Raw genomic sequence first — 26,595 nt, forward strand, 5'->3', positions numbered from 1 at the left:
TCGCCCCCCCCCCCCGCCACTGTCAGGGCGGTGGATCCTTACCCCGCCCCATCCCAAAACTGACAAAAAACACCTGACACGCTACAGCTGACGTGAATTTGTATCCCCCAGACTTCCAGACTGCAAAATCAGACTAGATTTAGTTAATTTCTACTTAGGTGAGAAGGGATATATTATGCCAAGGCATTACTGTAACTTTCATTGGAAAAGTTTCTGTTTTGCTCTGTGCTAAGAACGCTGTCTGGAATTCCCCTTCCTTTCTGAGTGATACTTTATGGTCAATTTGGCCTCTTTTGCCTTTATTCTTCTCAACGACTAGAAAAAGGTACTTTTGACCGAAGTTGCCTTGCATTCTGTAAGTAGCATCTTGCGTCACCTCTGTAAACCACTCCCCATTCCCGCCTAGGCTGACCTTTAGAGTGCGCTAGATGCAGCATGTCGCTTATTTCTTCTTACCTCGGGTTCAAATTTTAGTAAGTGTATATGTTTGGCTTTACTGTTGTTTGTGTAATGTCGATGTTTTCGCTTTTACGGGCGTGTCCTGATGCGACATGCACATTAATGTCCTTACTGATGCTACGCATCATTTGCCAGCATACACCAAATGATCAGCATCGTTCAGATCTATCACTTGCTGTCTATTCAGGTTTACAGGCAAACAATCTCATACAGAACACATTAATCTACCCAACGGAATGACAAAAACAATTAATTACTGTTTCCGACACGTCATAAGGGTAATTAAGATATCTGTTGTACTTTTATTTCAGACTGCCAGGTGGCGCTGCTCATATCAAAATTTTCACGCAACTTTATTGACGCGTTGCTTGGTAACGGAGTGACGTGAGACAAAATCTTTCTCAGAGATTGTTAGGGGATGTATCTTCTTTCATTTAAGACAAAATCTTAATAATCAATGGTAATTAAGGTCTCATTCATGTATTACTCCGAGTGTACCCCCTAAAAGAGTACCAAGTACAAAAACTAAACGGCTGTATGAACGCGTGTTTTTATTGGTGAGAATTTTCCCTTTAGCCATCCCAACTGATGTAAAACGTCAAAGCAGTGAAAGCTTGTTTGTAACTGATGAAATTAGGACGTAATTGTCGGCAGCCGCGCGCTAGGTCGGACGTGCACAGTCCAGTGTTGTGAGTTGTGCGGTCGTAGGTTTGCAGCGCGGGAGGACCTCTTGCGGGCAGCCGCTAGGTGCAGTTTGTAATTCCCATAAAAAGGGATTGTGTGTTTAGAAGTCGTTGGCAATTTTTTTATGAGACGTAGAGTAAGTGTGCTTAACATAGCATGAAAGATATCAATTGATTTAATGTAGGATCATAGGGAACACGGTCTCGTAAGTCACTCATTAATGCATGGTTTCTAATGTATGGAAAAAACTCATGAATGAGACCATAAACCCAGGCAGAACATGAACTGGTACAGGTAGACACCAGTAATACCTGCACCTGCACTGCTCAAATTTTACCTGCTCTAACATGCACTGTATTTCAAGCCCTGTAATGGTAATACACACCCGCGTGCAGGTCATTAATCCGACCTGTGCATCACAAAGTCAGTGGTGACGCAACAAGTAGTCTGTTTCTGATGAAAAGATCAGTGAACAAGGGGAACCTTAATCATGCAGATGGGCTTTGTCCTAACATCTGCCAGGACAGGTTGAAATTGAGCTGTACTAGTCCCTACAGGCTTGGTGACCTTACAATTTTTTATTGTCATTTACAAGCTTACAGTACACGAATTTGTAGACCATCTAATGCCAAGGATTTGGTTTATTAATGACAATGGTAATACTTTGAACGAGAACAAGGAACAATAGCATAACTGGGCGACACATTGTAAAAATTGTTCTGAAATTTGTGTGGGCGTACCTTTAAACACTCTCAAGCCATCAACAAGTGTAAATTTATTTTATCACTACCTGTTGAACCCTGTATTCTAGGAAAAACTAGATTGTGGACTGACACCATGAGATTATAGATCATTGTATCTTTGTTTTTTTAGGCTTGGTTACAAAGAATGTATTTGGGTACCCATAGACAATGTTTGTTTTATTTTATTTTACAGTCTGGTCTCATTGTAATGATACAGAAACGTTTAAATGTTCTGGCACAGAACATTTCACATTTTGTGTATCATTCTGGGTAAATTCTACAGTGCAAACCAACTTAAATATGTGAATCACCAACGTGCTGTTTTTTCATGCCTCTTCGCTCAGGACTTCAACAGGACCCGAGGTATCAGCCAGCAGTTCCCCTCAGCTGTAGCCGGTCCAGTTCTTCAGCTGCCGAATGGAACAGCCTGCTCCCCACACGGTAACAACTCCTCACACCTCCCGCCCGTTCCACTCCCACTGCAGGGCGGTTACATAGGGACGTTCTCATCCGTATGCACCAAGTCTGTGAGCAGAACCTTGTCTGACAGCAGGAAAAGGTCTCTGTCAGGCTATCTGTCAGATGAGAGCCCAGCGAAAAGGGTGAACATGACCAACATTGAGTGTGGCGCAAAAGATGTCTCCACACACAAACTAGCAAGCAGGACTCTGGCTAGCTCTTTTAAACTGTTGGAAAAGGCGAAATCGAAGTCGCCAAGCAAGAGCAAGTCTGCCCGTGCAGGATCTCCGGGCTTGCCCACTCCCACAAAACAGAAAAGTGGTAAAGGTACGAAGGTAGAGAACAGCCCAGTTGTGAATGGTGCCCACGAAACCATCAGGATGAAGGACTGTCGTGTCACCCTGACGCGACTTACTGAAGAGGAAATCGTGCGACATAGCCCCAAGGCAAAGTTGATCAAGAGGCAAAGATTGTCGGATTCCGACTCAAGTGACTGGGCAACGCCGAGAAAACGTCACAGGTCGGGGAAGAGAAAGCCCATGGTCTTGTCAGATGATTCTGACACAGACATCCCCGACGGGAGACGCAACACTAACGTAGTGGGAAACAACAACCCTACCAAGTCCTCAACTAGTACCTATGCATGTGGGGAAGCTATTAAGAAGAGCAGATGTCAGCTTTCCTTCGAAGATCCTCTTAGTACAAAGGAGGTAGCAGTAGTAGTCAGTGATGATCACACTAGCAGTCGAGGCCAGGCAGAGTCAGAGGAGGACTCAATTGTCGTCTCTGATGACAGAATAAGCTCCAAGGACATGAGTGACGACGCACTGCCTGACCTAGAGTTGATATCCTACTACTGTCCGGCTCTGAAAGAAAGGTATAGCAGTGATGACTTGCCTGATTTAGAGATCATAGATGCTTACTTTCCATCAGCTGGTGTGTCAGTTCCTGTTATCAAGAAGGAGCCGTGCAGTGAAAGAATCAGTGACAGCACAAGAAGCTGTGCAGAGTCTCCCGTGCAATGGAGAAGGAAAAGTAGAAAAGTCATCAGACCTAACAAACTGCAGACATTCATGACGGACTATAAAGTACAGAGTGACAATCATGGTCCATCAAAGTCATCAAAGTCTCAGTCTTCTCTTAGGAAGAAGAAGATGACATTTGGTCCGCTTCGCTCCAACATGCTGAACTCTTATGAGGAAGCGGAAGATTATGACTCCTATCTGAACCTGATCAAGTCCTTTACCACCCCAATGCGTGTAAACTCACCTGACACAACAAAGTTCATCATCGAGGGGATCCTTCTGAAGAGTAGAAGTGAGACCATCGCATCAGAAGCGTTTCAGGTCCTTGAACATGTCCAGAACTTGCACCCCTTTGAGGTTAAGTCAGATGGCGCCAAATGGTTCTGGACGCTCTTACAAACCCTGTGCAAGAATCTTGGTCTCACGGAAGAATCTGCTGCACCTTTGAATGCTGTGTCTTTTTACAACAATGCCCACGCTCTGCAATACCTGGTGAAGTTGTGCGAGAGTGACCTCAGGAGACATCTGAGGTCGAAGTCTCGGCATCACTCCCTAGTGAGACAGTTCTCCTCAGACAGGCATTACCAGCAAGTGGAGGAGCTTCTCAGGTGGACGGTGAACTCTGTAGGGCTGGAACACCGAACGATCCCTGCCAACAGTTGCACTACGCCCAAGAAGAAGTCTCAGTCCTACCACAGGACTGGCCGTGCGGTCTCGTTCGGGAACGTCCAGCAGGCCAACGTGCCGTCGTGTTTACAGTCGCTACAGAAACTGCTGCTATTGGTGGAAGAGGCCAGTGACAGTCCCTATGACTGTCGAAAGATGGGGAACGAGCTTCTCACCTCATACATCTGTTTGGCAAGGTGAGTTGATGATGCACCAGATCAATGTCGATTGCAATATATTCACTCTGCAACTTTCTTTACTGTATGTTGCCAGGTCAGTTCACTGTTGGTGTCTCATGTTATATTGTTGTTTACTTGATGCCATGTTTGTTTAATTCCCAGAGATGTACCTCAGTCTATGTGTTAACAAAACCCTTTAAATGCCTTCTACAGACTAAGGGACTGTCGTCTGCTGCTCCAAACGATGCAAGCTCACCAACTCAGGCTCTGGTAGGCAGAAGTCTTGTTATTTTCCTGTGGACTTATTTACATGTATTTATTTATTGGGAACATTTCTTAGGAGCCAAGGTGCCAGGTTCTGAATCTGCTGCCATGTGTACCGTGACGTCACCGCCAGCATTTAATGAAATCAACTAGCTGCAAAAATCATGAACCGAAAGCTTAGGCTGATTTCAGGGTTGGACAAGTTTTTAAAAATCCACTTGCCCTATTGCGCAAGTACCTGGTCATTTCCACTTGCCCGAACCGACATTTCACTTGTCCAAAATATGAATTTTACCATACTAACAGGAAAAAATTATTTTATTATAGAGTTCATAATGTTGGATACTTTTTTTATCAACATTGTTTGAAACTTGGACAAAATACTGGAGGGGCTATACTTTGAATCCAAAAAATTTACTTGCCCAGGGGGATATTCACTTGCCCAAACAGTACTTTTACTTGCCCTGGGCAAGTGGGCAATGGGGCTTGTCCAACCCTGTGATTTGCAAGATCCGATGTTCCCTAACATCAGGAGACTGTATTTTATGTCCATTCATCTTTGAATAAAGCCTATCACATTTTCAGGAACTGTTTTATTACATTGCCATCCTTAAATACAATTCTGCCATGACAGGTTCCTGGAGGGGATGTTCTATAATCAGTGCAATGAGTTGTACCAGGGGCTGCCCATCTCCCTCCAGAGGATCACCAGTTGCTTCTTCAAGTGCCAGCCGCGAGCGCTGGCAGAGGTGGAGGAGGAAGGTGAGGACCAGATGGGGGCCGTAAGGGAGGCCTGCGAGGAACTGGCCATGCTGCTGTTCTCCATCCTGCAGAGTTACACTAGGGTCAAGATGGGTGAGAATAACTCAGAAAATATCAGGATTTTTTCATTCATACTTTCAAGTATGATTAGAATCATTACGTGGATTGCCGTTCTGAAATTGTCTGTTCAAACTCTGATATATATTCCTCGTGTCTGAAGGGACATGGTTTTAAGAAAGCTGCAAACCGTGAATACAGTAGCTTTTTAAATCATGATAAACCTACCTACTGTCTAACCCGTAAGCAGTAGAGAATTGGTAGCCAAATGGCCACTTCAGTGTGCAAGATTTAAAGATAGACTCATAGAATAACATTCTGGTCTTTCCTGTTCAATATGACTGATTACGACTCTTTCTACATGTGTAGGTCAACACCACTCTACATCTTCAGCTCCCAGAGCGGTGACCAAGCTTCTCCCAACAACCTCTACATCCACACGGCTCAGCCTGTCAACATCAGACCTACAGGCACTGGAGCACCTGCCAAAGGAAGTGGAGAACTTGAGGCTCCGCCTGGAAGACTTGTGCTCACCTCTGTCCAAAAGAACACACAACTACCTCCAGCAAATGGTGGTCCTGGGGAAGTCTGTCCAGCAAAGGTGTAAGAAGAGAGACTGACTGAGTTAACAATAGTCAGGATGTTGCTCACGAACAAATTAACAACAGTTGGTTGCTTGAGTTTTCAGTAATGAGGAATTTGATGAAGGGACGAAATGCATCACATAGCCAGTCAGAGAAAAACACTGCTTGCAATGTCAAAAGTCATAGGTGACTCTTGACAAAAGACAATTCAGCTTTGTCTCACAGCAAGCATGAAAAGTATGTAGATATTAAACCACCTTTGAGAATTTGCTCTGTTTTAAATTTGCACTTTCACCAGGTTTATGCTTCAGAATTTTTTTATGTGATCCTGATAGTTCAGTCTGTGGTGAAAAATGTAACTCCATCAGAAGAGCCAACATTCCAATACAATGTATCAGGAAACCCAAATCAAATCTAGATCAGGCTGCATGTGATATTGTTAACACACCTTGGGAAAGTTGATGAGAGTAACAGACGTTGACTCTGTTTCAGAAGTTCATGTACATGTGTGTGTCTGTCATTTATTTTTTTTCAAACTTGCATGAAAGATCTAACAGCAAAAAGACTTCAGAACAGAAATGAATTGCTGTACAGGGTGACAGTTCAGGTGTACGAAATGTAAACAGTGTGACAGGTCATTCAGGTACATTGTATATCAAAGTACATGTATACCCTAAACACTCACAATAATTGAATTAAATTATTATATTCTTTACTGGGCAGATATGCAACATGGTAGAAACATTGCTGGTCAATTACCATGATATTATATAATTTTGACTGAAGTATTTTCAAAATTATTGTATGCATCTTTTCTTCATTGCGCACATGAATGTATGTTTAGAGTTTTGGTGAAGACGGTCAGAAATGTTATGCAAACATTGTTGTATAAGTGAGTTATACTCTTCTATACAGATTGTTGCAGTGACAAAATATTACCAAAGTGTGCAATTTCTGTCAGCTTTTTGAAATCTACAAGTTCATGATAAAGCAAATACCATATAGTATGTTAAAGTCAGTAATACTCGTACTCCTGTTAAAGTCAGGAATACTGCTGTAAAAGCTAGTAATGCTCCTGTGAAAGTCTGTTGCACACCTTAAGCCAGTAACATGCCTGTTAGATTAGGTTAGATTAAACACCTGTTTAAGTCAGTATTTTGACAGTAACACTCCTGTTCAAGCCAGTAGACAGAAAATCATTTTTACACTCAGATGGTGCCTATGTTTTTTTTTAGGTCATGGATGTCTCGAAAACTAATGTCACAGGGTTATAGTGCCATAGTAGTCTCAAAAGCAGATGTTCAGGCCTTGACTTATTTTTTACGTTTTAATGGTTTTTATTGGGCTTTCTTTTTTGTACTGGTATCAGTAGTATTTCACCAGCCAAACGGGTGGTGTACTGGATACGCTCTGCTCTGCCAATGATACTGTCTTGCAGCCATCAAAAGAACTGCTTGCTGATAAGTGCCATAGTAGGAAAAGAAGGAATAGGCTTGTTTTTGTAACTGTGCAATGTGCACTGTAAATCTGTGGAGCTCAAAGCTGTCTGCTTGGTACTGTGTAAGAAAGGAGCTGATAACAATGGCTGCTGAAGGAACTTGTTTCTTGTAATAAGCAATATGTAGTGTCTCAGTGTTAGTCCTGCCAACTATATGTGATGTGCTTAAGATCTGTGTACTACTGTGCATATTCATAAAAGAGTGGGGAACTCTTGTATTTTTGCAATGGAATTGTACATGTTGTGTCTGGGCAAGTGTACTTGGCTTAATCAGAAAAGTATACATTTGTAGTATAGTAGTTGGTTATTGTTTTACAGAGGTCACTAATGAACTACTAGCTGAAGTGTTGTAAAATGTAATGTAATTATAAGGTGTGTGAAGTTTGGCTTACTCCCACCTTGTTGACATGTTATCCATTGACAGTACTAAAAGAATGTTGTTCACATAAAGTTAGGTATAGTTTGATACTAATTTTTTTTAAACTTCCCTGTATAGCTGACAGTGCTTCAGAATGGTGTGGGGAGGCAAGGGGTGGGGGTGACTACAATCCTTTTTCATGTTTTACAGTTGGGGTTTCATTTTGATACATTTCTAGTTCGAGTGAGTTGAATTAACCTTAACAAGATTTAATTATTAGTATGTAGAAGTGAAGGTGTAGTAACATTACTACATGTATTTAGCACTGTTTATACTAAATACTCTTACACTTGACCTCCTGAGTACTCCAGTTGGAGTGCTCTGATTGCCCCCCTCCCCCAACTAACCTTTGCCCCAAACGGTGCTCTCTGCTTTTTAGTTTGATTTGTATGGGGAAGTGGGTGGGAACCGATGCAGATCAGGACTGTTTGGGAGAAGTGCATTATTGTGCAGCACTGAAATGCTGAATTTTGCTGTCAGTCGAAAACATTCCATTTCTATTCATTCCTCTCTTTGGTTGGCTATATGAAATATAAAAATGACTATTAGGTTTGCTTTTTAGGTTTGAGTAGTATGTCCTAAATCGTTGGGCCATGTGTGCTAGGCATAAGTGATGATTGCAAAAGCAGAAATGGCATTGTAAATAGTGTAATTTGGAAGAAGTTGCATGTACATGCTTTTTTCACACAGTGTTGGCTTTCATTGTGCTGGCCATATCTTTTTGTCAGTACGAAAGAATCTAATAGTATATTTTCTCATGTTCATACATGTATGTATTTGTCAATTATGTATTTCCTTGTACAAACGTTTTGTATTTTTCCACGAAGTACTCTCCTTCTCTGTAAAATTGTTGACGATTAAATTATGGTCAGAACCTGGACGTTATTGTCATGTTTGTCTGTACAGATGTTAAAGTTGACGTTTGAAGTGCATATCAATCTTAGGTCAGATAAGGAGGAAACACTTTAGGATTTCTTCATGATGAATTCATGACTAACCCTGCACGTAGATCAGGTATGGATGACGGGAAAACGTCACAGAAAGTATCACCGAAAACATCCACGCTCCGAACACAACACAGTACTCGACCAACCAACTTTTATTCCATAGCATTTATTTGATGAAAAGATCACTACTTTTGCGTAGTGATGACATAAAGCGAGGTGTTATCTAGCTCTGAATATTTCACTGCTGTTCAGAAGACAGGGATCCCGAAGCGTCCAAGGGTTCTCTGGAAGAATGGTGTCCCCCCACTCCGACTTTCCTGATGCTGAAACGACAACGTACACGGACAGAATATTAGACCACGAGACTTTAGCAGACTATGCGAGCATATCCTGTTGGGTGTACAGTCAACACCGTGGTTTAACTTTCAGCGGCACATCAAAGTTAACCCACCCAAGGAAACAAAACTTGGTTGTTGTCATGTAATGTCAAGGGCTCACTAGTATCAACGGTTATTTTTTACCATTCGTATATTTGTAGCTTTGAACATTACTTCGTGCAAGCAAGGAGATTTCAAATTTAATATCTCAATTTATCATTCTAGAATTGTGACAAGGGCGTTGGCGACGCACATGACATGGCGTACGGTATGAAAGACGGAGTAACCTTACATGTGCATCTGGGATGCTGTTGCATGGCGGACTGGGAGGGTCGAACACACTCGGGTCCTTGATGCCGGTGGTCACCCCGTCAAATATAATGGCCTGCACTGATCCAAGTACTGAGGGGAGAAGTTTAAAAGGACGTCGCTGAATGAAAGTATGTAACGTTAATGTTATAACCGCGTACCAAACATCCTCTTCAACAAACCTATCTATATTATATATTCATTTAGTAATACACATCAAGAGCACGTACTACACATTTAATTTAATGACGCTATTGATATTGGTTAAATCCAATAGTGTACTACTGTACTTTGATTCTAAGACCTTGCCTGTCTGTCCAATGACAGAGTGGCTACAGGGCCGTCAAACTGATTTGCATTTGTTTATTATGTTACTTAACATTTCTAAGTTTTGACGGAGGCGGAACATGGCTCACCTTGCCCGGTCTGCTCTGCTATGAGGACCTCGGTGACAGGGAGGCAGTCTCTTGACGTCATCTGGGCCGTACCGTACGCCACGCCCTGGACGTTCCACAGCCCGAAGGAGTTCACTTCCAGCCCGCCCGGCCCGCCTAGCCGCATGGTTCTCTCAAACATCGCACCAGCTAGCATAGGAGATGGAGGTGAGTTCTCATCGTGAGTGCCACTCGTTATAACACATTGTTGGTAATTGACATATTAACAGAAGCTGTGTTCACATTAAAGCTTACCGAACCGCGGTCCAGGTATTATCAAGTCGCATACCTCATACCTACTCCGCCAGCCGCGCGTGCCATCGTCATCGAAAGCGTGCCAGAGTACATGTCGGTGAAACTTGAATGACGTCTAGAATCCTTGGTAACTTACATGTCGTTTGATCGAAAGACGCAAGCTGGCGTCGCGTGCCAATGGCAGAGGTGAGGGACGTACTTGTTCGGTGCCCGGCTTTAATGCGCTTTCTCGAGCTTCATGTGAAGAAGGGGAAAGTGTATGCCATATGTCAAGAGCCACCCACCTGAGATGCACTGTTGTGGCATGTCGGGAGTTGGTGCGCTCAGTTCAGTACACACGCCGTCCGATATGCTGTACATTTTCCCCTAAGCATGGTGTAAAATGAATGGTATGTCGAAAGTTGTTGCAACTGAATTCAACTTCCATAGGCCAATGGTGAATTTGTGGTTGCTGCAGCCTCAAATTCACCATTGGCATATGGAAGTTGTACTCCAATGTGTTTGAAATGAATAAACAAACCACTTCATCAACTTATCGAGTCGCAAACTACGAGTAAACTTGCTTTTGTTCCCCACCTCGTTGTAGTTGATGATGACTTTGACCAGAATAGGAGTTCCTGAGTTGTTGAGCCTCTGGTTGAACGCCATCTTCTTGTTGTCAAAGTCGTAGGACACCTCGATTGTCCCGACGAGCGTCTTGGGCTGCATGTTTTGCACATAGCCCTGAGCCTAGGTGTAAATGGAAACATAACAACCTGACAAGAGCATTATAGGCATGGTACAGAACTACGTTCATTGCGTTTAACTTTCACGGTAGTTACGTTTCAACTTGGGAGACTATTCACACTTGACAGGAGCAAGTTAGTGGACGGACTTTGCATTCTATAGCTCTTCACATCGTAGTATTTTTTCTCCTACTCCAGTCGTTCTTTGTACATATATATATATACAGCGAGACCATGTTGTCAACAGTCAAGTTTCTATACCTCCACCATAGTGGCCTCCCACTGGTTGGGGGTGCAGCAGGGTTGTGGTTGGGCGGACACTGAGCCCACCAAGGCCAGGGCAATCACGGCTAGCACTACTGCGTACATGGCTGTAGAGTGGTTAAGTACAGTAACAAACCTTTGTGGTAAGTAAGGCAAGCGAGCTGCTCCGGTTTTATAACCTTGATGTTTACGTACCGCTGCCCAATATCATGTGATGGTAATCAGGTGACTGTCAGGTAGTCGATGACAGCTGCTTCATTCCCTCGAACCCTGATATTTACAAGCGGACAGGTGAATTCTGGTGACCCGACACAGGCTAGCATGGGAACCCTGACAGCCGTGTGAACATCATCAAAGACCTATTCCTGCATGCATGTAGTGACGACCCCATGAACTCTTGAAAACCGGCCATATAGTACGTGTTTCAAGGTTGAATAAACAGTGGGAAAACGAATTGCAGCTGCTTTATTATCTTCACCGGTATGACAATGTTTGTAGTTTGGTGGGTTTGTGTGTGTTAGTATTGATGTATGTCGGTAAGATAACGGAGTCTAGAGTGAATCTTGGCTTGATAAGAAAGTTCATCCACACCACACCTTGTTTACGCGGGATCCGAAAAGGCGCCACCAGACGGCTAAAATGGTCATTGCAGGAAAACCCACATACCTGCCTACCTGCCTAAGTGCCCAGGCCAGGTACTGGCCCCTTGCTCCCCTCCGTCAGGTTCCTCCAACCAGTTCTGTCAAGAGCGATAGCCTCAGCTACACTTAGAGTAATCCCTGTGTCACTCTGGATCTGATCTTTCCACCTCTTGGGTGGTCTTCCCCGGGGTCTAGGGTTTTGGAAGTCCTGATGGTACGCCTTATAAACTAGGGTGTTTGTCGGTCTACGCAGTAGCGGCAAAACAATTTGGATCGCTAGGAGTCCCCATTGGCACCTGTGGATGATTCTGAAACCTGGCGTACTGATCCCTGGCGTTATCTTTTCTTGTCGTTTGTTGCTATACAGGAGCTTATTCGGAAAAAAAGTTCGTCAACAAAGGTGTATTTCTACTTAGGTAAAACAAATGATCGCCAGTCTCATTTATCTGACGTCACATTGCGACTGGACAAGAACAGTTCCAACGTCTAGCTAGTATGTGACCAATTCATTCCACCTTACCGACCACTTAAATTTCTTGATGAAGGCAACTTTTTTTGCTCACTTTTTTTTTGCATAATCGCACCAGTTTTGGGGTATTCAGACTCCAGAGGATGTCATGCGGCATATAATCAAACCAGTTTGGACTAATGAATAAGCTAAGGATTTATGTGGTTATTGACATCACCGTACTTTATGCCTAACAACTCCATGTTGATTCAACTTCACCTGTTTCCAACAGAATAAAAGACGTCCAACCTAAAAATCACGTTCAGTCTACAAGTCCAGGTATACTGTAGTGGGCGTGGGGTACATATAAAGGAACAATAAGAAACTACGTGTATGCACAAAAAGAGTAGCAAAGAAAAGTTGAAGCGGTTGTTACTGAAAGGAATTTCATGCATAAGAGCTTTTATGCAATCAAGCCGCCGTGAAGGTCTTGACACAATGCAAGTAAAAGAGGTGCTCCACACCACTTCTATATATCAAAGACTGCAAACTTTAGACATTCATGTGTTTAATGGTGATATTGAAGCCGGCATGTGTCTCGACAAAATATACACTACTCCATAAACAATGTGCTTTGCAATTGGTGATTCTGATCACATTGGAATATTGGAAAGAGCTACAAAATATACACGTTAACATTGTCACTTGGAGTCTAGAGCACTTGTGTGGGGCAACACTAGTGTTGATTGAAGACGTCTTACATTGGCACGATTTATATAGACTATTTACGTCTCTGATACGTTAAAATAATAAACATTATCACTGAATTCGAATGTGTGAATTGTGGTACACAGTCAGAAAAAATGATCAACAATATGTTTTGTATCATATCGACTCGTCGTCATTTCACACAGTACAGGGTCAAACAAATAAAATAAAAAGTTCCACAAATATTGCAATGACTAACGTGAAAACGAAAACTAATGTACGCAGAACATTCGGCCTTTGCATGTGCTGATTTCATCATTTGCTAGATTGTGTGATTTAGCTAGTCACGACGGTAAAGAATATCGATACATTACGTCCCTGTTTTCAGCTATAAGCCTTTCTTTCTCTCTTTGAAATACAACTTGCATACACAAAAACGGTGACGATAGCACAAATATCTAGAAGATACACATATTTCTACACGTCATCGTGACGGTTCTGCACAAACGGCCATTACAGGGGCACAAGTTGCATGTTTTAATCTTAATGAACCTAGCTCGTCATCAAGTCATGACAATTGTTTACATGTCTTTCACCTGGTACCTGTGTCCAAATGTATACTTTCAGAGAAGACTTTGCGTGCACAGCCGCAAATTAAATAACACCATACATAATAAAATATACATGTACATCATAAGATAACACAAATACCTTCCTAGATTAAACATATATGTATCCGGCTTCTCGCTCGTCATACTAACTTTCGGCACAGTTCCTTCGAATTCATACTTCCTTCGAATTCATACCTGAATGAGATGAAGCAGCGGAAACATATTTGTATGACAACTCGACGTTTGAAGATGAGAATAATTACCCCCCCCCCCCAAAGCGAGACGTAGACTATTCCATGTGAAAAGTTACGGAGGGGGTGTTCTGAAAACTTTCCTTATAATATATACCCCTGTCTTAAATATCAGTCGCTACTCCCTTCTATTGAATTTCCACCCTACAAAATTCTTCCGAATCCGTCTGACAGTCAAATGTCAACTTTTAAAATGGACTAGCCCTGCATGAAGACTGCAGTTTGTATTGTAACAATGAAGGCTATTGGATGAGCGCCGCCATACTGTTGAGTACGTTGTCGTTGTTCTTCCCTGACAGACGTTGTTCTTCCCTGGTGAGTTCTGTACGTTCGTCTGTTAGTCTGTTACCCTTCCGCTGTTGGGCGGAAGACCTTCCTTCTGTCTCCACAGGGCGTACCGATGTTGGAACCATTTCTGTGCAGGGAAAGGGAACAGTTCAATAATTCACACAAGACAACAGTTACTCAAACCACTGCCTAGATTTAAAAATTATCTGACGTTTCAAGTAGCATTCACTTCTTTTCGTTCCCGTCGAACCTTCTTCGACGTAATTCAATTTTTGTGCACCAATATAAAGATTAAACGACTAGTCCTCGAAATTTTCGCCATGAAGCTGTCACTCAACGGTTTAGAGCCTGGACATTTCGTCCTGTTCTATAATCTAAAATCTATTAAGCTATGTCACAACTCTTGCTGTGTTTTAATCGGTTTAAAGACAACAAAAGTTTCAGACGTCAACAACCCAACTCTGACGTTGGTAGGGTTAACAGGCTAGGACGTTTGACGTCTGCAGTTGACACAACTTTGCTGTACGGAAGCACGACCCCAGTCTGAAGTAGTTTATGGCACTGCTCAAGAGGGTAGTCAACAGTTGTAGAGCGCTCCTTAATACACGTCTAATGATAGATTGTTATTCACTGCGTGGCTCGAACAAGTCTAGCAAGTTATTCGTCCTCCTTTAACTTAATTTCTTAAAAAAATTGACATTTTAGCCCACATTTTGGCCAGGGATTGTCTCACAGGTTGCTACGTTTCTCTACCGAAATCGTTTCGTGAAGGGGGTGGTGTTTGATGTACTTTATGACCTTCTTAATGAACAACGGGGCAATGGTGGAATTTGTCAGGGGACTTACACCGGTTTGTTTAGGAACGAACCGAATGGTGACAGGTTCATGGTGAACGTGTGAAAGACGTTTGCTGAGACACGATTTGGGAAGTTTTGAGACGAGGTAACCCCGGGCCAATCGACCCCGCGTACACCACAGGCGGCTCGGCTCACACCAAGGAATCCCCCCCTGACACGATTGCCCATTTTCAGCGTGAGTAACTTTCCTTGGCCCGGGGAGTAAGTGGGTTAAATGAGTTTGTTTAACCGGCGGAGCGAATCCGAACCGTACACAGCCGTGCGCACACGTATCCGCCACGGGAAAACACGACCCTCGAGGATGGACGAGTGATTGACAGGCGGGCAGACGAGAGTTGACTGATGATTAACACAAGAGGGAAAACAGCACCTCATTGCCCTCCCATTTACTTTACTTCCTCTCTGCGAAATCATCGCTTGCGGTGATGTGAAGACTTGAAGAGACATTATTTCGGCTCTGTGACTTGCGTGTCTTTTTTGTGTGTCATTAGACCAAAGTGACTGCCGTTATGAAACCGAAGTTCTTTATTTTCTAAAACCAGAATGGCTACGTATTTCAGATTTCACGTTTCTTAAATTAAGACAGATTGATATATAACCGTCTTAATCAATAGATGTGGATTAAGAAGGAACCTTAACTGAAATGTTCTCTTTGATGAGCCGAGATAACAGAGTTAAAACCGAGTCCGTGTTTGACAGGAACACAAACTGCCCTTTGTGCACAAACAACAACATCCGAGATATTTGTTCTCCTCGGAATGAAAATCTACTTATGTAAGAGCTAAGACGCCCCGTGTTTAACGTTTATGATCGGCAATTGTCGTTAATTTGTGCTCTAAGTAGTCTGATATCATGTGTATGTATTGCTCTGTTGTGATAAATTATAGCCACAAATATCATCTAAATTGTCTTTGAAATCAAGCATTCCGCTAGACCTTACTATTTAAGAAAACACTATCGGTGTAAAGAATCGGCGGGTTACTTTACGAAATTTAGGTCTCAGTCTATGCGACTCCAACAGTGTCTTTGAGAGGCGCCACGAATTCTACAAACAATAGCAACAAGCTGATCTTTCTAGGTCGACGTGTTATACAATATGGTATAAGGAGGGACCGTTTTGAGGTCAGTATAAATCAATGAAAAATGAAAAATAAAACATAGTCTTTAACGGTTAAGACACAAGACTGATTGTTGAAAGGCTACGGCGTATCTTACCGGTAATGTCCAAGCAGACCTTTTGGTAGCTGCAAAGACAGAATCATATCAATTTGACCAATCCATTTGCCATACAATTACCATTTCCCCTGTCTGGCAAATGGCAAATGGATACTGCTTGGCCAATTTGACTCTGTCTTTGCAGCCACTAAAAGATCTACTTGGAGACTATCTTACCGCTGTTTCCTCCACGGACAGTCCCGACTCGGCGGCGATGATCTCCAGCGTGATGCCGTCGGGAGTCTTCGTCAGGTGGCCGAAGTTGTACTCCAGGATCCTCTCCTGGTCGTCGCTGATTCGTGGACATCTGTCCTGGCGGGGAGAGCCTGGCCGTGATGAGCGTGGGGCTTCTGGAGGAGGACGACATGTTCCACTGACCACAGGGCACACACGCGAGCCGCTCTGGAGTTCAGTAGTGTGTCGTGAGCACGGGGCGCACCTGCGTGGTCTATACCGTCACGCCCTGTCTCCTGTTCTCGTCTTTTCAAGTGGTGTTTGTGGTTTTGGTTCAGCGACCTCGTATCCTCGGTTCAACCACCTGTAAGGGTTCTGAATACAACACAACACGCCGTCAGTGTACCATGGGACTCAGAACCACGGCACCATGAGATGAGCTACTGGAAGCTACTTCGGGTTACTGCACACAGATCTTAGTGGGGTCACAACAACATGTATACACCCGATCCGGTATCGTTTTTCGTTTCCCCTCGTAGCTACGCGTCTACAGATGACTTGGTTCTAGCTAGCTTGCCAGCGCACCTTTCTCTGGCGAGCTCGGCTTGCTCTCATAATATTTGTGAGGGCGGGAGCGAATAGCGTCGTCCTTTTTAGTGCCAACTACCGGCGCGGCGTAACCCGGGTCACGGGTGCAAACGATACGACACACGCCTGTCAACGAAGGGTGCCGCGGAGGGACTGTCCACCAAATAACACCGGCAGGGTGGAGATTAACAAGCTTCATTTCTTTGTAGGGATCTTGTCGTGCACGTAGTCACGATCGTAAATAGATAAACAAATAAATAAATAAATGAATTGGATAATTGATCATCACGGCGCTGCAAGACATAACACTAGCAGTACATATAGGCAGTACTTTTTTTTACCGAAACCCCCGCGTTCAGAATGTCTGATTTTTTTTCGTCCATATCGCAAGCACACGATCGAAGCACGTACCTAACTCAGCCAAGAATACAGTGTCAACATTGTTCTGACTCTCAAATGACAGGTAATAACTGGTAATAATGGCGGGATTAACATCACAAATCTAGTAATGGCGCAAACAGCACGTTCGTGACAGCCAACCACCTGTTGGATTTAGCTTCCATCTTTACTGTTTATACTTTTAAAGCTGGTCTCCGTTCTATTAGTCACTGCTACTAACTGTGGCACGATAAGGGTCAAATGATATTGAACGGACTTCAGATACTTTCATGCTCCATCCCACGTGTAACACTGGATCTTCCCTCGCACCGTCCCTGCCTATTCCCTCCCTACTTGAAAAGCCGAAGGGTCCTTTCATTGGCAACGTCCCAGAAAATCTCTCTTCTCGGTTTCAAGAGGCCGGCCACGTGACGTCACACACTGGGATGCTAGCGGTCATCAGGCAAAGAAGGGGGAGGGGTCCCAAACATCGGGGGCACACGTCTTTGTTTATAGCTACAAAAAACCAGCACTGTTGCATAGCAGGGCATTTGTACGCCGGTGTCAGAGGTTGAAAAAGACGCCATTTTGCCGAATGCCCTCTGACCCAATCCTGATCGAAATATCGGAAGAATTCGGGTTATAAATTGCCTGGATCAAAGTGACGTCACCTGTTTTCACAGGTACTACAAAGGAGTAACCAATCTGACATTGACATGTAGGTGGAGGTCAAAGATCGCGACGGCAAAATGGCGGCTTTTGTGGCCCTCGGAACACGAGCATTGTCGTCGTACAAGACAAATTCCCACAGCATTGTATTCTTGGTTTGGTCGTTTCCGATTCACATTACCAGCTAGTACTACATGTAGTAGCGCTGCTGCTTTGTGTTTTATTCAAAGTCGACTGAAACGGTAATGAAATTAGATTCTAGGTGAAGATGTGTGCGTTTCATCCTTCCGACTTTCCGCAGATATTTCCACAGGATCTGAAGGGTTGCCTGTGAAAAAGCGTAAATTTTCGCTTCCCAACATCTGCTTTGAGATTTCAACTGAGCACTTTTATTTCTCAGGGATTCACATCGAATTCTGCACACAGGGCTTACGTAAGGCGACATGCATTACTGGCAAAACAGCTGTGTAACCATGGCTCGCCTAAGCTCTTCACTTTACCACAAGCCGGAAACCAAAGTGCAACGTGCTGTAGTGGTTTTGTTGAATGTAGGTCAGGCCAGCATAGCATCGATATACAGATGTCGTCCACATGGACGGGCGAAAAACACTGGAGAAACATTTACTTATTGTTATGGTCTACTTTTTCGTGGTGCTGAATACGCATTTCAGTATTTTCCCAGCAATTAGGGATAATTGCTAGATAATTGCAATGCCAGGACTGTTGTGAAGGTACAATTCATTACATGTACCTCCTCCGCCTCCTACATTTCCGACTGTGGAATGTAGTCACAGATTCAAACGAAACATGTCTAATGTATCTGGTATCAGTTGTAAGAAAAGCTATATATATAGCTAGATACATTCGATGATGTAAAAGAATGTTTGATGCTTACCTATGGAATACTCTAGGTAAACTAGGGAGGTTATAGGAGTATTCTTGTAATATTCACACTTTCGACTTTGATTGGGAAAGCCGCTTTGGGAAAGCCGCTTTGCCTTTACCAATATTACGGACCTATTTAGGGCTGTGTCACATAAGTGTTTGGAAGAAAGACACAATCATCACGAATCATTACACTTTGCTTCACACTTCTTTCGGATTGAATTAGGATAAGTGTTTATCTTTTTCGCTTCAACGAAGCTGGTGTTTCGTAGATTCCGACGAACGCCAAACAATAGCCACAAATAATGTGCCTTTCTCATAAATTGCCTCCGTAATTAAGATAACACACACCAGTACCTCATCGGCAATTAGTGAAGTCAACAAATTACAGGTAAGAAACAGTGATGGATATCAGAGACTCAACAATAGACTCTCAGGTATATACAGAAACCAGATAAGAGAGAAAACAAAAGAAATTTTAGTCAGCAAAGAGATGAGAGATCTAATTGCTAATTGCCACCAGCTGCAATTTTGAAATTTCTGCAAGCGCTGCAGTAAAAGAGAGTCGTTATCAGAATGACTTGTCGGTGCAGTAGATTGATGACAGGCGGACATTTGTTTTAATAAGGCCTTTTGATAGATGTAATCAAATCGCATGCTATATTTGTGCCCCCTCCTCCTTCCCTCATAATAGTTGCATTCGACAAATCCCATGATATAGGAATACTGAGTCCATTTTGGCGGGAAATTGTCCCATCCTGAACATCACCGATTATCTCCGCCTTAATGAGCATATTAGCGCAAAGGCCGCCGGGAAAACGTCGATAAAAACCGTATCTCATCGATTTCCGGCGAAAATGGTCCACAGACCATGGGTGTGTTTAGGCTACCTGTTAATGTCATAGTGTCAGGCTTTGATGTGGGGATGAAAGACGGTAATGAATGCTTTTTGACTGCTGTGCTTCTCTGACACACCCCTCCACTACTCTACACCACTACAGCAGACAGAAAACACAGTCTTCCACTCCTACATCTGCTTGGAGATCAGCCTGATAAAAGAATGTATGACTATCCTCTTCCTCTCTGTCCCCATTCATTATGGATGTATAGCTGTAACTCACCGTACCGTGACTGTAACTAGTCGCCTTACTTTATCATTTCTACTTTCGCACGTTTACAAACTTGCTGCTCTAAGTTTCCAAACAATTTGACAAAAAACAATTTCTGGCGCTTGTGTAACAACTTTGTTCATACTATTACATTAGTTTGACGACACCCACGGTGTTATGAATATATTATATAAGCTTTCATTTCATGAACACATCCATCAATCATGTCGGAACATCTTATGAACTAGACCTATTCCCTCCTGTTTCACTCATAGGTCAAGCGTATTGTTTTCGGGACGGTCTCGGCGACGAAAGCATGCGCTAAGTGCACGTTAAACACCTAACGTGCGACGTGCTAGCCTCCTGTGCAGGCCTCCGAGCGGGTGGGAGTTTTGATACTACGTTTTGTAGAATTTTTAACGCGTTCTTTTGCCGGCCATCCTTTGGCTGGTACAAACCTTCACTAGGCGGCTGGTTGTAGGATGGCCGGCAAAAGAACGCGTATCAAAACTCCCACCCGCCCGGAGGCCTGCCCAGGAGGCTACAACGTGCCCGTCATGACATGAACTCCGCGCCCTTATCAGGTGAGGCTATACATGTGTGGATGTTTAGAGACATGGACCGTCGCGGTGGTAACGCTGTGTGAAAAACGCACGGCAACGGAAGCGTCCAGGTAGCTACGGTCATCAAATTAATGAATGGGTTACGTTTTAATACACGATGATTGCGATTGGGTGAGCCCCTATATCAAAGGGTATTAATCCGGTAATGAAATAAGAGACATAACAAACATGTCTTCAAAAACATTCTTGGAGTAAGGTATGGAGTTGTATAATGATTTGATGTGACGTGCAGTGCCTTGACTAAATATGATGAATAGCTGTTTTTTTTGTGATTTAATGATACTGATTTATTTTTAGCACAGGAAGGTAACCCCCTGTGGGAAGAAACACAGTCCTTTATCTCGTTGTTATAGAGGCCTAAAATTCTACGACAATGACGTCAAATGACGTCATGCTTTGCAAACATGACATGTGTTTCTCATTCAGGTAAGGGGATGGAGGGTTGATTTTATACGTACGGTGTTGATTTACAAAGAGGCTGAATTGATAGTTTTTCTTTGATATATGAAATGGTTTGAGACATTGACGACACCTGCTTTGTTAAGAAAGACGAAGTACCACGATAATAGCCATAAAAGTCGATACTAATGAAATATGCTGTTAGAAGTCAACGACAATGAGTCGAAGTAAACTGTTATACAGTATCACAGCCTGGCTGCCCTGACCAAAACAACACAGAACGTCCTATGTTGGGGCATTGGTTGGGGGTGTGTTGACTGCCGGTGCTACAGTGCGTCACTGAGAACGTATGACCTAACGGCTATGGCACGCTGCCTTTGACACTGACATTTGGCGACCCCCAGCTCCATTCATATCTGCCCGCGACCTCAGCCAGGGGCGCGCGGAGGGCGACGTTTTGTCCCCGTATTTCACTCCACGGTTCGCCCTTATCAGCGTCACCCCATTTCAAAGTGACATGGAAAAACCATTTTGTGAGGCCAAAAGGCTTAATGAATATGTATGACCCTCTCCGCAAATTACTCTCTGTGACAAAGGAGAGATGACACAATGGCGATGTACGCGGATTGGGCGTGAGGGCAGGTCGTACATACGCGACATCCGTGCGCTGTCGCACAAAGGACAAAATAATAAGGGAAAAACATTCCTTGCATAGAAATGTTTACGTAAATATTTTGAAGGGCAAATGTTATGTCTGTTACACCTGGCGGATAATCTTGAATAGCAGTAGATCGACTGGGACATAAGTCACAGACCACTGGGTCCCCGTCCTATTTATATTGGTAACAACGACAGATGCCTAAAATTGATAATCATTTTACATGTAAAAGCATTAAATTCGAATACGCCCCCTAGCACTTTTGCTTTCTATTTTTATTTTTATTTTACATGCACTTTTGTTGTACATGATAGTTTCGAACTAAAACTTTGAAAGAATTGTTTTTCTTCGAAACACGGCATCTACATTTACATGTTCACCTGGGCAAAATAAAAGTGTAGATAAATACAAAGATCTCACCTAGGATACATATAACTTCTTTGTTAAACAAAAACGTCGGTTTGGACATAACTGTAAGGGTATAGTCTTGCCCTTTCAGCGTTGTGCCAAAACTGACTATCATAAAAATTTCCACGCCTGAATTTCAAAGAAATTTCAGTCCGTCACCTGTGTTTCACACCTAGACCCTTTCCCCTACTTGTTCTGAGATTTGTGTCAAAGCAATGAAGATGAAATAGTCAAAGAGAAAACAGCCTTACGTCAGCCTTATCGGCGTCCCAGTGCCTTACCTGCCGTCTGTTCCTGTCGGGTACGCAGCGCGCAGAGTTGAGACGACCCGGTGTGTTCTGACGCACGGTCCCTGTCGTAGTCGTGACGTGACTGATCCCGCTGCCTCCGCTCCGAGCCGTGTGATGCCTGTGAGCTATTGTTGTGTCGCCGCTCGGCTCACATGCTGATAGGCGATCATCGTTACCCCTTCATTCATTATGCAGCAGTCGTCACCCAGAGACTTGTGCACAAGCCGCATGTGTGTTTGTACAGGGCCGGACAATACCACGCAGCGTGGGCTGGCCCATTCTAGAAAGTTCGGGGTGGGTTCTGAGTAAACCAAAATGCCCAGAGGATACTATAGCCGATACAAAGAAAATATGGCAATGCTAAGTGATCGATATGAAAATAAAAATGTATAAGGACTAATATCTAACAAATGCAATGGCTTGGTCTCGTTTTTAATTTTTGACAGTTCCTATAAAATTGTATAGTGCTACCATGGAGGTCTGCATGGTGCTACCTGGTGTACAGTTGGGACAAGTCATTATTTTTCGACTTGGGACATTCCAAACACATTAGACTTTGATGAGTAGCTCCCATGAGGTGTGGTTGAATTCCCTTTACATGTTAGTTTATACCATATCCTTGTACATAAACATTAAACAGTAATCGTATGAGACCACTGTCGTTTTCAGGGCAGAAGCCATCGGCTAAGCTCTCAAAGACATTAACATAATCTCATTAAAGCTGAGATTAAAATCCACTTAAAATACCGCTCTGAACACGGACCTACCATGTATAATATTGGATCGGTAAATCTTCTAAATCTGAGATCTTCAAGATGTCTGTTTGTTGTGAACTATCCCACAATGATAGTGAGCTCGTGGTTGGTCTTTATGGTAAAAGATGATTTTAACACAAATTTCTTCTTGCCATACCTTTTCCATTAAAATTCAATTTTGATGCTATGATGTGACATATTATCAATGTCTACTCAGCATGCCAAGCTAAAAAAAGAAACAAGTTAGTGTTGTTTTCCACACAATTGTCCCCAGTCTGTTCTTACATATACAAACTTGGAAAGTAATGAACATATAAAAATGACCGACATAAAGGAATTAGAACGGTGCCGATACTTTTTCGTAAGATGTTCTACATGCTAGTCGTGGCTTATTTTGATTTAATATACTATAAAGTTCCCATAAAGTGTCTCTTGCACGCGTATGGGAAGGATTTAGGTAGAAGAAAGTACTGATATTTGCAATATCGTTCATGACCTGAAAAACAACAGTAGATGGATCTAGAGCTAAGGTAGTGTAAACCCTTGAATGCCAGTAGGCAATGTGATTTTATTGTTTCTGAACTACTCTCCATAGAGTCGTGACAAAATAAAATCCTTTGGTACGTTCAGAGGGTGACGTAGTGTGACAAACTGCTGTACCACGGCCCGGGTGTGCAGGTAGATCTGAGTTTCGCCGTTACCACGAACCTTTAGACCTTCCTCGTCGTAGTGTATCAAATCCGACCTTTGCACAACACGTCGGCTTAAGTAACCACTCAGGTACTTACAGGCACGTATTTTGGACTCGGACCACAGGCATGCGCGGGTAAGATTGTCATAATAAAGACACTTAAAGAAATTCTCATACTCCTTTGCTGGATGATGGGTAATCGCTACCCTACATTTGTTTCTTACTTAAGCCATGGACCAGTCAATATACCATAGACATACTAATGGTGCACCGCATCTGAGAGATATTTATTTGATGTACATATAGATAGGTTATTAAACCTATTATATATAAATCACGGTTGTCACACCTGCCTACCCCCAACCCCTTCTTTCCTGAATCTTTTGTTTTACGTCGTTTTATGTTCTACAAACGCATGGCAGTCCAGACGTTCACAAAGGAAACAGTACTGGTAGCTTTCTATTGGCCTGATATGTTGCAATTTTGACATGAGCAAGTGCGTGCGTATGTGCGTGCGCGTGCGTGTGTGTGTGTTCGCGTACACGTGTGCGTGTGAGCGCACGTGTGTGTTAATGTGTGTGTGTGTTGATGTGTGTGTTCAATCCACATTACTTTGAAGGGGAACGCAGGGCAGGGAAAGGAAGGGGAGCAACAGGTGGTCACGTGACGAGACACAGGTGCATTATTGGTAGGTAGCATCTGTGACAGGCCGTCAGCACAATGGAGCAAACCAGGCGGGGAGACGGTCGCCAGCTGGTCCGCCGGAGGGACGGGCGTCTCCGGGGGGAGATAATGAGAACGCCACACATCCGTGATGTCAGTCTGACGTTTGGCCCAGTTTAAAACAGTGTTACAAAACTTTCGGGTAGGTCGACGGCTAGTTTTAGGCTCATTTTATTTCAGTTTTTTATATGAAAATCGCGCGACGTATATATAGGGAGTGATGAAATGAAGTACATTTGTATCAAGATCAATATAGATCAGATCCCAAAGTAATGATGCCCTGTGACGCAGAATACCGAAAAAAGTTTTATCTTGTCTGAGGGCATTTAAATTTCAGTCATCACAAACTGGTTCTATTGAAACTTCCACATGAATGTATCATAGCAACACCAGACTCGAACACATTTTTACTGGAATTTAAGGGTGAATAGAAAGCTTCAGTATGTTTCGTTTCAATAAATTTCACGACAACGTTAACGCTCCCCTCGGTGTGACCACAGCTGGCTGGCTGGCGCCCGTGTCCACAGGGACAGCTAATGGCCCGTTAAATTTCCTCCCGGACAGGCTACTGTCACTGGCAGTTAAACAATACACCCCGCCGGTCCCGTGGAATTGGCTTCCGTTGTGCGAAACCTTGTTATTACGATAATCTGACATCGTAGTCAGAATTTATCATGCCAGACCATGATAGTCGCAAGTTCGCTTTATACAAATTAGTCACTTTGCGGGAGCGGGCAAGATTAGGAGTACTTAGGGGTAAAAGCTAGTCTTTTCCATTAAAGACTTTGAATGGGGTTTAGGGTAAAATTACACATTACAGAAATTATTGTGGTCTACAATATAAGTATGCCCCCCTGTGTTTATATGGTTAAAAATACAATAACTAATTTCTCCTACACTACTATATTAACTGGTCACTGTGAAGTACTTTTCATGGTCTTGTAGGACCGACGAAATGCCTACCTTACCTACTGTGAACTAACCCATGCTGATGACGGACGTTGAAGACTGAAGTACGTTGTAGTTGGCTAAATAAAAATAAAGAACAGAGAGAATTTTCAACTGAACAATTCATCTTTATTTCATCCTTGTATAACAACAGACATGTCAGTATCAAACGATGCATAATATACCCACTTTTTCTTTTATTTACAGTTGATAGAGAGCAAATTCCACATTCGAGAGAAAATGTTGAATAGATAGAAATCCTTTATGTTTATTACAACGATTCAAATACTATCACAATGCGGGTACTGCGAGCCATGCTCTCCCATTGTGATTTTTACAGTTTCCCATGTACATGTAGAATAGCGTAGCTTTTAGAACTGTTGATCAGTCTTGGCAGCTTCAAATTTGTACAATGTATTTCGGTTCCCAACAGCTTGTCGTACACGGTACCAGATTGCTGTGTACGCTGAGCAACAGAGAACACAACCCGCTACCTGTATACAGCACATGTACAATGTTATAACTCATCTTTTGTCGGACTGGAACACACTGTGTGACGATATCGTCATTTATCTGCAAGAACCAAGACTGAATATCAGCTTGTCTTATGCAACATTAGGTTTAAGTCTGAATACCATTTCATTGTAGATGCAACATTCGGATTTAGAACATGACCCATCGTGGCCAACTGACTAGTGTTTTGGCAAAGAACGTACCCGCAAAGTACGGATGAAGATGTGCACGCACTTGATTTGTTTTGTAAGAAAAAGAGCCCAACTTGGTTTTCTTTCTAGATATGTTCGTCCACACAGTGTTTATATTCTGTGATGTTTATGAGGATGTATTTTTGTCAACAAACCTCTCGGTGCACCGACCCCCTTTGCGATTTTTCCTGGAACGGTCTGTCAGGTCCTTTGGACTCTTGACGAGTTACGAGTGAATTGGCGACGATTTAAAAGTTGAAACCCTGCCCACTCAGTCTTGTTTGGCACGTGCACTTCAAATTGTACCAAGGACGTGGTGAAGCTCCTTGATTGTACTCAACTAAGCGCCCAGAAGAAGGCGACTTTTCGTGATTGTCTTTTCATATTGGGAATGTGTGCACAGGTAATTTTGGTCTGTAGAATACTCAATGTTATGTTCCTCATCATTTTGCTGAAAAAGGTTAC

The 26,595-nt window shown here is 43.1% G+C and overlaps 3 protein-coding genes across 3 annotated transcripts in view; 1 reads left to right on the forward strand and 2 right to left on the reverse strand.

Annotated features, from left to right (window-relative positions):
• The window catches only part of LOC109471123, a 24,728-nt gene extending 17,830 nt beyond the window's left edge, over positions 1-6,898 (forward strand). The window contains exons 3-6 of the mRNA XM_019770347.1: positions 2,231-4,233; positions 4,429-4,485; positions 5,114-5,334; positions 5,668-6,898. Coding sequence (XP_019625906.1) covers positions 2,231-4,233; positions 4,429-4,485; positions 5,114-5,334; positions 5,668-5,918 — 2,532 coding nt within the window. The 3' untranslated portion in view covers positions 5,919-6,898. The remainder of the gene's footprint in view (positions 1-2,230; positions 4,234-4,428; positions 4,486-5,113; positions 5,335-5,667) is intronic.
• A 1,997-nt stretch (positions 6,899-8,895) lies between these two features.
• Positions 8,896-11,319, reverse strand: LOC109470956 (mammalian ependymin-related protein 1-like). The gene is made up of 6 exons (XM_019770051.1): positions 11,107-11,319; positions 10,697-10,849; positions 10,405-10,486; positions 9,848-10,015; positions 9,415-9,524; positions 8,896-9,068 (listed from the first exon to the last, which is right to left on the reverse strand). Exons 1-6 carry the CDS (start codon positions 11,212-11,214, stop codon positions 8,994-8,996), a joined length of 696 nt encoding a protein of 231 aa, XP_019625610.1. The 5' UTR covers positions 11,215-11,319; the 3' UTR covers positions 8,896-8,993.
• Positions 11,320-13,468: 2,149 nt separating this feature from the next.
• LOC109471200 (homeodomain-only protein-like) lies at positions 13,469-16,581 on the reverse strand (the record flags this gene model as incomplete). The annotated part of the gene is made up of 2 exons (XM_019770487.1): positions 13,469-14,183; positions 16,306-16,581. Coding segments are annotated over 2 exons (354 nt in total), but the record flags the coding sequence as incomplete, so codon positions are not given.
• Positions 16,582-26,595: the final 10,014 nt, after the last annotated feature.

Source organism: Branchiostoma belcheri, unplaced genomic scaffold (genome assembly GCF_001625305.1).
Source record: "Branchiostoma belcheri isolate BF01 breed outbred unplaced genomic scaffold, Haploidv18h27 scaffold24, whole genome shotgun sequence".
Taxonomy (NCBI): domain Eukaryota; kingdom Metazoa; phylum Chordata; class Leptocardii; order Amphioxiformes; family Branchiostomatidae; genus Branchiostoma; species Branchiostoma belcheri.

Excerpts from the sequence above, each read along its gene's own strand:
- LOC109470956 (XM_019770051.1), bottom strand. The coding sequence starts at position 11,214 with ATGTACGCAGTAGTGCTAGCCGTGATTGCCCTGGCCTTGGTGGGCTCA. Across the intron at positions 10,016-10,404 it reads GCCACAACAGTGCATCTCAG|CTGGTGCGATGTTTGAGAGA; the intron begins GTGGGTGGCTCT and ends CTCCTATGCTAG. Across the intron at positions 9,069-9,414 it reads ACAGCATCCCAGATGCACAT|CATCAGGAAAGTCGGAGTGG; the intron begins GTAAGGTTACTC and ends TTGTCGTTTCAG.